A 15,151-nucleotide genomic window follows, 5' to 3' on the forward strand; every position below is an offset into this window, starting at 1 on the left:
TTTCCTTAATCTACAGTTGGTGTGCGACTATACTCAGTGCATCATGCAGGTCAATGCCCGGTATCCTGGCAGCATTAATGATGCCGTTATTCTGCGCCAGACAGCTGTATCATCAGCATTTGAGCCACTACGAGAAACCCAGAGGGTGGCTACTCGGCGACGAGGGCTATCCACTAACCACCTGGCTCATGACTCAGGTGTGCACTCCACACACACATGGGCAGCATGTGTATAAAGAGCCATGCTGCTGCATGGAATGTCATTGAGCAGACTATTGTGATGCCTGTGCAACAGTTCCAATGCCTGGACCGCTCTGAAGGAGCCTTGTAATGCTCTCCAGAGCGCATGACATCATTTGTCGTGGTCTACTGTATTCTACACAATCTCGCCATCATGAGGGCACAGCCCTTGCCACCAGGTAGCTATATGGCAAGTAGCTGAGGAGGAGAAGAAGGAAGGGAGGCGGCAAACAACAGAGGCTCTTTCCTGCCAGGCTATCTGTGATCGACTCATCCAACTGTAGTACTAGTGAACGCAGCCCAATTCCCCAGTCCCATGCCTTACCTTCCTTTTATTTTGGACCATCACGGCATCCACTTGGCCACAATACTGACCTAAAAGCCACCTTAAAACATTTCAGAGCACCTTTACCAATCAAATCTGCTACAGACAGGTGATCAGGGGTGTTGGTCGTTCCCACTGCTCACCCTCACAACTGACCACAATTATGTTTTGTTTAAAATAATGAGTTAGTCCCTGACTGTTTGTTTTTTAGGGTCCAATCAATAGACAAATGACAGGTTTTCTCGTAGGTTTAAAAATGACTATCTTTACATAATTCCTGAAATGGTCACAACTTCATCCATACATGTGTTCACTCAAACACAATTACAAAAAAAGGATAGAAAGAGAGGAAAAGGGAAAGTGCTTTAAGTGAGGTAGATGTTCGTGGTTTATGGTAAACCTGTTAAACTTTCTCAGGACGACTGTCTCTTTTAAAGGTGCAGGCTTGGGTGTTTATAGCCTTGAACTTGTTGAGGTGTTGTAGATTTTCGGGTGGTTAAAATGTCAAGCTGAATGTGGTGGTTACTTTATGTTCTCTGCTGCATCAATTTGAAATGTAGAATTAGCAGCAGGGCTTCTTCCTTGTTCTGGTCCGATTTCACAGCCTTTGGCTGGACTACTTCTGTGATGTTGCTTGATCTCTCGCTCCCTCTCTCTCCATAGGGCGACCTTTTTAAGCTAAAAATTAATCACATTCGAGTTTCTGTTAGGAGAGACATGGCCTTCTCCGCTGGTGTGACCACCCAATGGACCAGGATGTGGAATCCAATCTGTTATGATGTGCCTACTTCACACATATTCATCGTAGTTTTGTTGTAAAACATTCATCCTGAGGGGGAAGGTTTAAGACAATCATCTTCTTTGTCTTGGAAGAAACCCATTCAATTTAGGAATGTATCTTTATGGTTTCAGGATGGGTGTAGTTGACACCTCTTAGTCTGGAATGTATTCTATTTTCCTTTCGAGGCAGTGATGCAGTTTTTGAATATACAGGCCAGGTCAGCTGACTTTTGGTGGCCATCTTTGCAGCACATTGCCCATTTCTTTAAAGGAAAAATAAATTTCAAAGTGTCCACATTGAATAAAGTTTATATCTTAAAAGTTATGAATATGATATGCCTTCACTGGACATAACAAACCATCCAATATTCCAATATACAAAAATTAACTAGTCATCCTTTTGCATTCCTTGGTATCTATCCTCCATGTACCTTTACCTGTCCTAGCACTCCTATACTGTGATACCTCAGTGGCTGCAGCATGGCTGGTGGAAGCCTACTGACTTTGAGGGCGGGACTTTATGGGCCCTGCAAGAGTGGCTTTGGTGGCGTCTGGGGTGATTTAATCAGGCATGAGTTGTTTTTTTCGGATTTCCGACGGTGGGATTTATTTTGCAATTAGGTCAGTGGCATGTTTGCGGTGGTCTGGGGTTTCCCCCGCACGGTGATAGATTACTGCATTGCATTCATTTCCATAACATGAATACTCATTACCCTACACTTAGTTCAAATTAAGTCCTACCTGCCAGATTAGGTTAGCGGCCAGCGATATTCCCGTGTCACTGTGCAACATTCGTTTAAACGTGGCGTGCACCAATCGGCTTTGTGCAGTTGTTTCCAAGGTCAGTAGTTTACTTTCTTGAACACATTGGCACAAGGAACGGCAACATTGGAGTGGATGTTTGAATCTAGTCACGGCACTAGCAAGGGCAATTCTTCACAGGGAATGGCAGCGAAGGCATGAGGTGTGTACATGAAGGAACAGGGGAGGATAGTTGGGAGGATGGGTGGAGTTACCGTGTGCATGGAGGAGCAGGGGAGGGTACTTGAGGACAACAGGGTGGGGTTATCGGGTGCATGGAGAAGAGGAGGGAGCAGGGGAGCATCCAGCTTGTGTAGTGATCATTATTGTTGCTGAAGCTGGATGTGGGCAGCTGTGGGGGTGGTGGGTTGATTTGAGCATTACAGTCAACAGATGGTCATGAGGGGTCTAAAGGGAGGGATGAGTGCTGTCAATGTCAGGACCTGTGGTGCAGGCTGGAAGGTAGCAGGAGGAGGAGGTTGGAAGGTAGGGAAACTTGTCTTAAATTCACACACACCATTTTCTCAAATGATAACTCAAGGATTGCAAGTCAGGTGGGTGGAGACAAATAATGATGGCAGAGGAAACAATCACAGTCAATGGGGGAAAATAGATTCAGTAAGTGGGGGGAAACTCGAGACTTAGAGTTGTGTACTCTACGGCATCATAGGGAGGGGAACGAGACTCGGCAATAACATTAAGGTGGATGTGAGGACGATCAAAGGTCAGAGTCAGGATTTGGATGGTAACAGGAGCAAGAACAGGGGGAGGGATGACATGAATAAATTGATTGTGACACTGTCCAAGGTAATGGGGGAAGGTTCAATGGTAACAGAAGAAATGTTTAAGGTTACATTGAGTGGGTCAAGGGTGATGGTGAAGGCTGGAAGGTAGCAGGAGGAGGAGGTTGGAAGGGGGGAAACTTGTCTTAAATTTACACACACCATTTTCTCAAATGATAACTCAAGGATTGCAAGTCAGGTGGGTGGAGACAAATAATGGTAGGTGAAATTTCATGCTGGCTGCAATTTTAAGGCACATAGAAGTTCATTGCCTCGATGGTTCAGCTAACCGGCAGCAGAAGGCTGAATTAGAATGCTCTGTTATTTCATTATTTACAAAGCTGCAGCGACATGGGTTTCATACACCAAATCTGTCTACTAGCACGGGAAGAACAGAGGGAGCAACTAAGGAGGGCTCTTTTCCCTCAATGCGTGATGCCTGAATGCCAGCAACAGGTAGAACAAGAAGGTGAGGATGCTCCAAATGATAACATCCAGGAATGGCATTATTGAAGACAGATGCTGGCACGTCATCGCATCCTCAGGACAAGGAAAAATCACCTTCAAATGTCAGAGAGGCAATGCCAGAGATGCCGAAGAATGTCACGTGAAATGGTCACAAAAATTTGTAGGATCCTGCAGCATGACCTACAACCACTTGGGTTTGGTCGGAATCCATGTCAGTTGCCCTCAAGGTGACTGCTGCACTTAATTGTTTTACTGGTGGTGCCTTCCAGGGATCAATGGGGGACATATGTGGCATACCACAGTCTGCGACCCATAGGTGTATTAAAGAAGTAACCAATGCCCTATTTCGTCGTGCCAATGATTTCATCTTCTTACCTGCAGATGAGCACAGTGAGGCAGCAAAGTCTGCGGCTTTTGGTGCCTTCACTCGGTTCCCTTGAGTGCAAGGGGTGATTGACTGCCCTCGTGGCCATTAGAACTCCCTGGGACGAGCCTGCTGCATTTGTGAATCGCAAAGGCTTCCACTCTTTGAATGTAAAAGTGCTTTGCGACCACAGGAGAAGAATAATGCATGTTTGCGCACGTTTCTCAGGGAACTGTCACGACTCATACATTTTGAGGAACTCATAACTGCCAGGAGTTTTTGACAAACGAGCAAAATAGATGGCTGGATCCTGGGTGACACTTGGAGGCCCCTTTGTACATGGTGATGACAACAGTGTGGTATCCCCAAAGTGCAGCTGAAGAGAGGTACAATGCTGCTCACGCATCCACCAGAGCAATCATTGAACATACCATTGGCAAGCTGAAAATGCACTTTCACTGCCTTGACCAGTTTGGAGGGGCTCTTCAGTACGCCACAGAGGGTCTCACAAATAATCATTGTCTGCTGTGCATTTCCCAACCTGACGTGGCAACATTCTGCAGGCAGAGGAACAGGAAGAACACCAGTCCTCCTCAGATTAGGGTAACTATGAAGAGGATGAGGAGGACAACAATGCAAATGATGCAGTTATAGATATAAGGGCCATGGAGAGACATGCAAGGGACATCAGGGAGAACCTCATATTTGCACATTTCAGCCAACATTAAGCCACTTCATAAAGCAACGTAGGGCAGAGAAAAAAACATTCTCCAAATATATTCACATATGCCTGAGGTCTTAGTCATTGCTGTAATCAAAAAGAAGGGCTCTTCTGACAAACTGCAGTGGGGATGTGCCTAATGGCCTGTATGCTATGAACTTCTTTAAAAGCGACCTGCGTCTCCATGGAAATATTGTCCTGCATCAAGGCATTAATCCACACACGTAGGAAGCTACAACATTGCAACACTTTGATGTGACTGGCATAACAAATCTTCTCTGGGCTACGATGGAACCAAGAACACACCTATGCAAGGAAAGTAAGGGGGTGACCACAGAACTATAAATGTAAGGCATATTGGCAGTAAAACATGAGCAAAATCTTCAAACGATGAACAGGCATCATTGAAGACCGAAATCTCAAATATCAGTGATAAATTGTCACTGGACACTTCCAGAAATGCATTGCAAGCATCAATGCGTTCCTGCTGTAGGACTCCAATAAACATTTTCCTTTACAACTGAAACAAAGAAAATGATTTATGGGAGTGTATAAAATATTAGAATTGATAAATATGTATTTAAACTTCAAAGTGTACACAATATTTTCAGCACCCATGCCACCTTCGTGTTCAAAACTATTTATTTTTATGTTTTGTACCATTACGTCTAGGTGCAACCCTGACATTAGCAGCTGAGGTGGAGGCAGTCTGCTCAGTGCACTGCCCCGTTGCTGTGGGGTCAGTGATGGGGAATGGGGCCTTGATGGCTTCATCCTTCTGGGGGTCTACAGCTCTGGTGCTTGAGTATCCACCGTGTGCTCGCCTGCTAGAGGTACGGGTGTCAATGTTGGGGGGGTGGGGGGAAGGATGAGACATTGCTTATACTGGGGGTGTCTTGAAAGGAAGGCCCTGCGGCAGCTGGAATGCGCTCATCCTCCATCCGGGTGCATGATGGCACCTGCTTGTCTCCCTGAGGGGAAGGAGCACCCGCAGGGAGGTCCAGGTTCCTTGTACCCCTCTCGTTTAGACTGTTCTGCATGGAGTCCTTGGCAGCAGCATGGAATGCAAGTCACATATGGCTCGAGTGTTCAACCAGACTCACCAAGGAATTTGCCAAACTCTTAACTGAGGAAGCTGTACACTCATAGGCCTGGGACATGACAGACATCATGGCTTGCAAGAACTCCTTCATGGCATTTGCAAAGCCATGCATGATTTCAGGCATCTCCAACATATTTTCCACATGGCTTTGCTGCACGTCCAGCAGACTTCTTGTAGCAACAAACAGAGGATCATCATGAGCGTGGAGCTGAGCAGGGGCCTGGTCGCCAGGAGTGCTCTGATCATCAGCGGACCTGGCTGGCGCATGCTCCGTCAGCTGCTGGGACGTGTCTGTGTCGTGACCACCAGTTTGTGACCCAGATTCTAATCTTAAACCCCCGCGGATCATGTGGATGTATGTGCATTGGCCAAGGTAGAAAAGGCGGCAGATGACGGTGCACCCTCTGGGGCATTGGCAGCTTCCTGCCCAGACAGGTAGTCTTGTGCCTTGCAATGCTCTGTGACTTGAGTGCGGGCACCTGCAGTGGAGACACAAACAAAGGCACATTAAGCATCAGGTGAACATGAGGTCACACACTTTCCTTTGGTGTGCACCCTATGGCTGCAAGACTGAAGATGACACTTCATCCGTGCCGCCCTCCTCTCTCGCTAATTCTGAAGCCTCCTCCTCAGCCATTGCCAGCACCTCACGCTGGTTGTGGGTGTGTTTATTCTGCAGGGGACAGTGCGGGTTTAATGACATGTCAAAGGATGCATAACACCTTTTGTATACATCCATCGACATCACTCATTCCAGACTGGCTTTTGCACAACATATCTAAGTATATAAAAAACGCCAATCATTAAGTGTACGGCACCAAGGCGGCTCACGCATTCCGCTGCATGCCTTGTCTGCCCTATGTCTTAAAGATATGGAGCCAGGGAGAAAAACAAAGGAATAGCTTCGCCAAAATCACTCACCCTCGTTGATTTGAGCAAGTCATTGATACGTTTGCGACACTGAACCCAGGTTCACCATGTCACCCCACAGTTCGAGACCTCCTCTACTACCTCCATCCAGGCTGCCTTGGTCAGGCGGGAAGGTCTTCTGACTCCACCTACAGGGAAGACGACCTCCCACCTTTCCTTGACAGCCTGGAAGAAAACCCACAGGGAGGCATCACTGATCCGTAGGGCAGGACACTGACTGCTGGCTGACATTTTCTTTGCTGTTGCTGCAGTGAAAAGTGGAGTTGGTGCTGGGTTTGAAAAATTAAAGGAAAAGGCATTTAAAAATAAGTAAAAGATTTAATTTCGGTATCTCTGAAGACACTTACATAACACGAAGGCTGCTGCTCCTTGAGGCTTGAAACACAGAATGCTTTATAGCCGTGGCACTCATGGTGCTCGACCAAGTGACAGCGGGTTCCACCAATGAAAGGCCGTCCCGTTTGATCACACATGTCCCCCATGCCCATCGCTGCACTGTTCATTTACATATAGAATTGCATGGGATACAGGAAAAATTCCGGAAACAGCCTCATAAAATCCCAGCCTGAGTGAGGGAGAACTGCAGATGGCCTTGCAGGACGATTTTGTGCAGCTCTGGCTTTGGACTGCACCACTTCAGCATGTGCAGATGGTCTGGGCTGGCTGGCTGATGGGCAACAGCAAAGGTGCTGATCAAGTGCGAGTGGTGGGAGTACAGATTGCTGGACTTCTGTGAGACCCTGCAAACCCCTTCGATCACTGGTACCAGCAGCCATGATGGCAGGGCTCTGAGTGCTTGGGGCTGAGCGTGCACAACTTCAGTGTGAGCTTCTACTGCAGCACTCAGATGCTGGGTGGTTTCTGCTTGTACTGCAACGGAAGTTATGTTGGCCACCAATTCCATGCTGGAAATGATGGACTCCAACCTCTGAACAAAGCCATGTGTAAGCTTAGTGCTGGACTAGTCCATGCTCCTTGATAGTGGCTGCAGGCTTTCTGGCAGGGCTGACAATATGCCAAGCATTTCTTTGTGCCTTTTTCTGTAGATAGTCCTATCGAAGTCCTCATCTGAGTCCTTTGCAGCTGAACTCGTGTGTGACCTTGCCTTCCATAAAGTTGGCACCTGCGCTACCCTTTTCCCCCTTAGTCCACGTGCTTGGCGTTTCACCACATACAGATCCCACCTCTAAGCTAGCCTCTAATGCACACTAAGTGTCAGTATCTGAGTTGGTGGCTGAGAACGTGTGTCAGTGTTTTATCTCCATCCATTGTCTTCCTTTGACTTCTTCCTCTTTCATCACTGCCTATAAAGGTGACAGTTCTAGGGTATCGAAAGGAGAAAGGCACAAGGGTAGGCTTGCGATGATGGAGGTGAGGAAGGCAAGAGGTGCATGCATGCATCATCAGCTTGTATACCATAAGAGATTGTGGGATGAGGGGGAATTGGGATGTGAGAAGGAGGATTAGGTATGAGGATCCTGTTGTTTTCAATGTTTTCAGCCTTGCTACTGGCCACAGACTCAGTCATGGCCACTCCAATGATGGCCAGGACTGTCTTCTCCATTGGTGTTAGAAGATGCAGCTATACCTTTTCCCCACCGGTTATTTCCTACTGGCTCCAGTTATGTGCCACCTTGTCCTGCAAGAGAGAGGAAAGTGTGTCAGAGAATCTGCTGCAATGTGTTTGGTTGATGTGCGTGCCATGGTTGAGTAGCTGGCAGGGTGTGCAAGCTGTGAGATGTGGGTGTGAGGCTTGTGGCAGTGTTAAGTGTGTGAAGGTGAGGTTAAACTACGGATGTGACGTATGAGTTTTGATTGATGGAGATTGTTGGTTGGTGAGTGATGCTGATGTGGTGCTTTGAGCAAAGTCTGAGGCTAATAGTGCAGTTGGTGAAATATGGCATTTAAAGACGCATTCACTGACCTGACCCACTTGTGAGGTCATTGAACTTCTTGCAGCACTGCATGCAGGCCCTTGGCCTTGATCGCTTTCACAGTGTCTGTCTGGAGAGCCTCCTGATCCCCTATAGATAGAAGACCTCTCTCACTCTGTCCACTCCTGCACAAACATCTCCAGTGCTGCATTTGAGAACCTTGGCGCCTGCTGTCTCACCTGTTGCGCCATAGTCACTCTTTTTGCATGTCAGATATTATTTCCCAGCCACTTCCAGCACCTGTTTAAGTCAAATGCATCTCCCCTTTCGAAGGTGCAGGCTGGCTTTAAGTAGTGCAGGCCAGCTTGAATTCATGCTGTGTGTGTTGAGCGCTGACTGCACGCTGTAATCATGTAAATGAACAGGTAGTGCAAAATTTGCTTGCTGCCTGCATCAGAAGGAATGGGTGGGGGTTAATTATGCATCACGATCCCTGTGCCAGTTATTAGGCCTTATCGAATTTTGCGGCCGATATCTTTCATAGTACAGCACTCACTCAATACTGTACTGTATCTACTAGGTTCAACTTTAAACTTTGGTGCCTTTTTTAAATTATACAATTTGTGTCTCCTTTGAAAAATAGCTTGTATACTACATACAAGCGTATTGGTAGTCAGACTGACAGTGCTGTACTTGTAAAAAGCTTTCTACTTCATATCTAGTAATGGTACTGAGACATCCTATAAAATAATAAGGGAAAAGACTGTACTTTAATTCAAATGGTAAAAACAGTCTCTTTTGTTCAACACATATTGCTTCTTCGAACTGTGACAACTCTTGAGCATTGACGATTCTCAATTTTCTTTTCCGCACCAAGGCTGGAATTTTACGCCCCCAAACGAGCGGGCTGGTGGCAGGGGGGGGTGGGTGTAAAATTGAGTGGGAGGTGGAGGTGCAGGGGGTTCGGGGGTGGGGGGCTGTTCCTGACCCCCTCCCGCCCCCGTTGCCAATTTACGCGAGGTGGCGACAGTGAGAAACAGCCCGCTTGCCCCAGGCTAATCAAGGCCCTTAAGTGGCCAATTAACTGGCATTTAAGGGCCTCTGCCCGCCGCCACGGGTATTTTACCCTTGGCTGATGGGCAGCTGAAGCCTCAAAAAGCCCACCTGATGAAACTAGGTGGCCTTCTTGCCACCCCCGGGCTGAGGTGTGCGACCTCCTGATCGGGCACCCCGTGACCCACGGAGGGCCGCCCCGAAGCCGCTACCGCCCCTAATGCCCAACAGCACCACCCACCCCCCCACCGTCCCCCTAACTGACCCTCCTTGCCTCACCGGGGCCCGATCGATTGACCCCGGCGAGGCTCTAAAAACTTACATTGGTTCCGGGGGCCATCCTTCATCATCTTCCAATGGCTGGGTGTAGTCCCAGCAGTGGCCACCACTCCTGGTGGCATTGCTGGGACTAAGAGCTGCCGGCCTGCTGATTGGCTGGCAGCTCCATTAGGCGGGACACCTGCCTCAATGAGGTGAAAGTCTCACCCAAGACCAATTAAGGGCCCGGTCATCGTAAAATTCGGTCTGGCTCTCCAGGCCCGGTGGAGGCAGGCTCGCCACCGACTTTTCGGCTCCCCCCGCCCAATTGAAAGATTTCGGCCTATGTAATTGCATGGGATAGGCAAAAAACAGAGAAGAAAACAATACAATGTTTATAGGTCAGCAGCTAGGATTTTAAGGATTAATCAGAGCTTTCTTACCTTTTGCTTCCACAGGAAAATGACTACTTAGGAGTTGTGTTTCATTTATATGATAGTGAGAATGAAGAAGATGAGGCAAAAAAAATGCTTATTGTTCAAGAAACAGAACTGAAACGGTAAACCTCTTCTGTACAGAATTTGTTTCACAGATATAGAGCTTTTTAAGTTAGAATTAACAATCATGATTTAAAATACTGATCAAATTGGGCTAGATTATGCAGTAAGCAACAAATCACTGTAATTTGGCACTGATCTCAAAGCAAGCAGGCCATAAAGATTTAGCAATCTCTTTTGCATGGACTTCCCCTTTCCTGAATTCAGTTTAAATCTGGTGCTAAATCAAGGGGATTAAAGGCCTGCTCGGGTATAAAATTAAAACCCGACTTGGGCCCGACATGACCACAGCCAAACCGAGCCCGGCTGGAGCCCGAGTCCTTTAATTTTTTTCATGCCCGACCCCACCCGAATATCGCAATGCATTTAATAACATCAAACATGTTATTTAATACATTTATTTATAAAACACTGAGCCAGTACAGTCCAACCCGACCCGAGCTCGAATGCTGGACACGGAATATCAACCCGACTCCACCCAAACCCGACAAATGTAGTCGCATGTAGTTGAGTTCGTGTCGGGTAGTCAGGCTTTAAAGGGGATCTCCTGTTGTGCAGCAGCAGTGATGTCAGCAAGCAAGGTAAGCAACCAATCATATTGAAGCATTCTCACAGACAGCAAAACAGGAAGTTTAAAGCACTTTTTTAATTTACATTTTTCAGATGGCAAATTAAATGATTATAATTGGATTTAGATAGAAATAGCAACATACACAAACTTTACTTTTAGCATAATGGAGAAATTTGACATTCCACAACTATAAAATTAGCTCTTCAGGGCCAGTGAGGGTGTTTAGCAGTAATTATGAAGTTGGTACACTGTTAAAAACCCAGATACACCTCATTCAATGAGGTGTAACTTTTTTAAGGGTTTTTACAGCAAGAATAAAAATGGAAGTCTTTGTGACTTCGCTGATTGCTTAGCATTTGCTCTCCTGAGGTCCTTCACAGTGTACTCTCTGGAGGAGGTAGAATTACTGACAGCAACTTCTGGATTTCTGTGTTGTTCTGCACATGTGCAGACTCCCGAAGTTGCTGTCAGTTTCAGTGGAGTAATGACGGCAAGCACTGACAGATTTGCCCTCAATAACACTGCAAAATCTAGGCCATTATGGGGTTTTTTCAATCAGTAAGGATCTAATTTTGCTATTTCCTTTCCAAAAACAGGAAAGAAGAAACAGAAGTTGCAGAAGTGCGTTTAGTAAAAGAGGAATTCATTGCTGGATCTTGGAATATTAACTCAGTAATGCTTGGAGGCCTAGGCAAAGAACCTCTACTAGAAGGTAGCATTTTTGTTCCCAGAAAAGCTTTTTAACTTAAGAAAGGAAATTGGTAACCTATCCTTATATGAAAGAGAGCTTCCTAGAATTACTTTACAGGAGACATGGCCAAGAAATTTGATGATGCTTGAAAAAGAGTGCAAGGGGGAAGGGCATGCTGCACCGCCCTGCTTCCAGGGACCATGTGAAAATTGGGCAGAGATCAAATTAAAATAAGGCAGGGGGATAGGATGTCACAGTTGCTGGATGGCCAGAGGAAGAGATTGTGTACCTGGTCTGCTGCAGAGACTCAGATGCTGACTTCAAGGGCTCAGGCTACTGGAGGAAGGCAGATGGGCATCCACCAGAAAATGATAGGTGCACTGGCAAACCTGCATAATAGCTCAGAGCATGGAGCAGTCCTGTTCCAACTTCTATTGGGGCTTTGCACAGACCCTGGAGACCATTCTGTCCAATATAAAATGAATGATAATATTTGAGTTGATAAATTTATTTTTTGTTCTGAATTTGGTGTTGGTATTTATCTTTGTAGTTAAGTTACGATATAGCCCATGAATCTGAACTGAAGGAAGGCATCGAAAGATGCCTTTTAAGGATTGTAGGACTGTTGGTGTGTTGAGGATAGGTGGGCTTATTTAGATAACGCACTCTTTGAAGTGCCTTTCTCTGAGCGCTTTGGCATGGAAGGGCACTAGTGGTTGAAGTTGGTCCTGATCATCATCCTCTTCATGCTGCTCCTTCATCGACTGCTCCTGGACCTCCACCTGCTGCACTAGTTGCTGCCCAGTTGGACGTAAAGGTTGGTCCCTCATGATGGCAAAGTTATGCAACATGCAGCCACAAATCTGAATACCTGCTCAGGGTTGTACTGCACAGCAGATGAGTTTCTGGTAACAGCATGGTAACAGAATAAACAGTTGATTCTGTGTACAACCACACGATGTGTATGCAAAGGAAAATGACAATAGAAATATGACAACATCATATTGTTTGTGCTATTTGACAGAAGTCCTGATGAGGTCAAAATGTGTTAGAAACCATGGTTGAAGAACTCAGTGTGTGGAATATCTGAAAGCAGGTGGTTAGGAGGGTGATTTTGAACAGATGCATTTTGTAGAGCAAAAAATCACGGATGAGTTAAAAATTGATGCGCAACTAATATTGCAGTGATGGCAGTACGAATTCTGATAATTTTATAGCTTGAGAACTGTATATTTACAAGACATTCTATAGTGCCAAACCAAACCCATTGGCATCAGTAAAGGTTGATCTTTGGTTGAACTCCAGAAGTTACATGAATAATATTAGAGGTGAAATTGGGAAATCAGATTTCTGAAATCCAGTGCCACTGGGTGCTTTATTTCAAGTAAATGCTTTTCTCCAGTGTGTATTATTCTCCTCTTGTATTTTTGTGTTTAAGATGTTCTGAATATTAGAATTCAATTCTTTACAACTGTTAATGCAGTAAAAGTTATTACTGCAGAGTTTAAATAAGCTACAGGTTGATGTGGCACAAATTCTGTTATTTCTGTTTGTAATCTCCTATAGTATATAATTTAATAGTGCTGTATTGATTTTTTATTACAAAACTGTAATATAGAATTCTGTTATTTTAATCTTTTGTTGATTTCCTTTTGGTTTGCTTTTACAGTTACCAAGGTAAGATTGTATACTGCAGGTGAAAAGGTAATGACTTTTGTGTCATATTGTTTTGTGTCCTGTTATAATGCAGATGGTCACATACCAGTAGGTCTAAGTGCGTTGAAGTAGTATATTGAGGAAGGTATTGCACAGACATTGCATACATCCTTTAGATGCATGTATATATATTGATGCCTGTGTCATAATTATGGCAAACACAAAATATTAATTAACTTTCTCATTTCAAGAAGAGCTTGATAATGTAGCAACTTCTAAGGATTCATGGTTGTTGTAAATGTGATCATGATCTTCCTGGCACTTAGTACGAAAGTCCTCATGGATTATTGTAGTTGAAGATATCATTGCCATCCTATTTGCTGCTGAGGCTATACATTTGCATTCTTTCAATTCTTCATTAATTGATCCACTTGTATCATCTAATTTATCCAGATATTTTTTCTGATTTACCAATATACGTAGAGACACATTGCTATACATAAGGGGCTTCAAACCAAACTGCTGAAAAATCCACATGAATAGGACAGAACAGAATTTGGGTAAGCCTCATGGGATGTGCATATCCTTTCCCCATCGGGCTGCACTCTGCTGAGAAAACTTAGGCACAGTTTGCTAAAGATCAAGGCTTAAAGACTTGAGTTGAAAGGCAGTTGTCCACTTGCTGTAATTGTATACTGTCAATTGTATAGACAATTGCTCAAAGCTATTGTTTGCACCCAGAGATAATTGCCATTGACAGTTATTACTTATTGTTTTTGCTGAATAAATTTAATAATGGTTGCCTTAGATTTTATTAGCGCTTAATTTTAGTAGCAGTGACTGTTCATCTTTTTTAAAGGATCAGGAACGCTGGAAAGTATTCTGGTTATACTTTGTAATGGAGGAAGTTACTGATGCAATAGACCTATTTGGCGCCACATCCTGAGTTGCTGCATGCTGGGAGTTCTAGTTCTCATAGAATTACATAGAAATTACACCATAGTAACAGGCCATTTGGCTCAACCAGTCCATGCTGCTGTCTTTCTCCATGTGAGCAATAGGCCTAATGCCATGGCCCTACTCTGTTTCCCAAACCCCTGTAAACGTACAGCCTATATACCTAGCATCACACTGGCATTGAAATTCATATACCATATTACTCATTTGTGTGATAGGCAGAACGTCTTTTTGGCTTGATGGCAGAATCCTGTTAGTATAGGCCGTATGTCCCAAAGACTGGCGGATCGTATCAAACAGCATCCTTTCCGCCGTTCACAACAGGCAAGGTGCAGACTGTACCCAACCAGCCCATGCTTGCAAAACTCAAAACACAATGTCCAACATTAGATGTGATTCCGCGATTGAACAACCTTTGCTAAATAATCCTCAGAGTGCTAAGAATTACGTTGACAACCAATTTAAGATTGTCAGTCGGGCTCACAGTTTGGCGAGGCAGTGGTGTAGTGGTATTGTCACTGGACTAGAAATCCAGAGACCCAAGGAATTGCTCTGGGGACTTGGGTTCGAATCCCACCACAGCAGAAGGTGGAATTTGAATTCAATTAATAAATCTGGAATTAAAAAGCTAGTCTAATGATGGCCATGAAACCATTGTCGATTGTTGTAAAAACCCATCTGGTTCACTAATGTCCTTTAGGGAAGGAAATCTGCTGTCCTTACCTGGTCTGGCGTACATGTGACTCCAGACCCACAGCAATGTGGCTGACTCTTTAAATGCCCTCTGAAATGGCCGAGCAAGCCACTCAGTTGTATCTAACCACTATGAAACTACGAATTCAATAAAAAGGAATGAAACTGGACGGACCACCCGGCATCGACCTAGGCACCGGTAAAGACAGCGGCAAACCCAGCCCTCTTGACCCTGCAAAGTCCTCCTTACTAACATCTGGGGGCTTGTGCCAAAGTTGGGAGAGCTGTCCCACAGATTAGTCAAGCAACAGCCTGAAATAGTCATACTC

The 15,151-nt window shown here is 45.2% G+C and overlaps 1 protein-coding gene across 4 annotated transcripts in view; it reads left to right on the plus strand.

Annotated features, from left to right (window-relative positions):
- The window catches only part of ccdc87 (coiled-coil domain containing 87), a 97,995-nt gene that overhangs the window by 69,649 nt on the left and 13,195 nt on the right, over positions 1 to 15,151 (plus strand). Inside the window, exons 14-16 of one of the 4 annotated variants that reach the window (XR_010977715.1) lie at positions 10,156 to 10,256; positions 11,422 to 11,537; positions 13,626 to 13,732. Coding sequence is in view for 3 of the 4 variants with exons in the window: in XM_068059716.1 (XP_067915817.1) it covers positions 10,156 to 10,256; positions 11,422 to 11,537 (217 nt within the window). In the remaining variant the exon portion in view is untranslated. Of the gene's footprint in view, positions 1 to 10,155; positions 10,257 to 11,421; positions 11,538 to 13,625; positions 13,733 to 15,151 lie in introns of those variants that run through there. The other 3 variants (XM_068059716.1, XM_068059718.1, XM_068059717.1) reach the window with 3 other exon arrangements.

This window comes from Heterodontus francisci, chromosome 27, assembly GCF_036365525.1.
Source record: "Heterodontus francisci isolate sHetFra1 chromosome 27, sHetFra1.hap1, whole genome shotgun sequence".
Taxonomy (NCBI): domain Eukaryota; kingdom Metazoa; phylum Chordata; class Chondrichthyes; order Heterodontiformes; family Heterodontidae; genus Heterodontus; species Heterodontus francisci.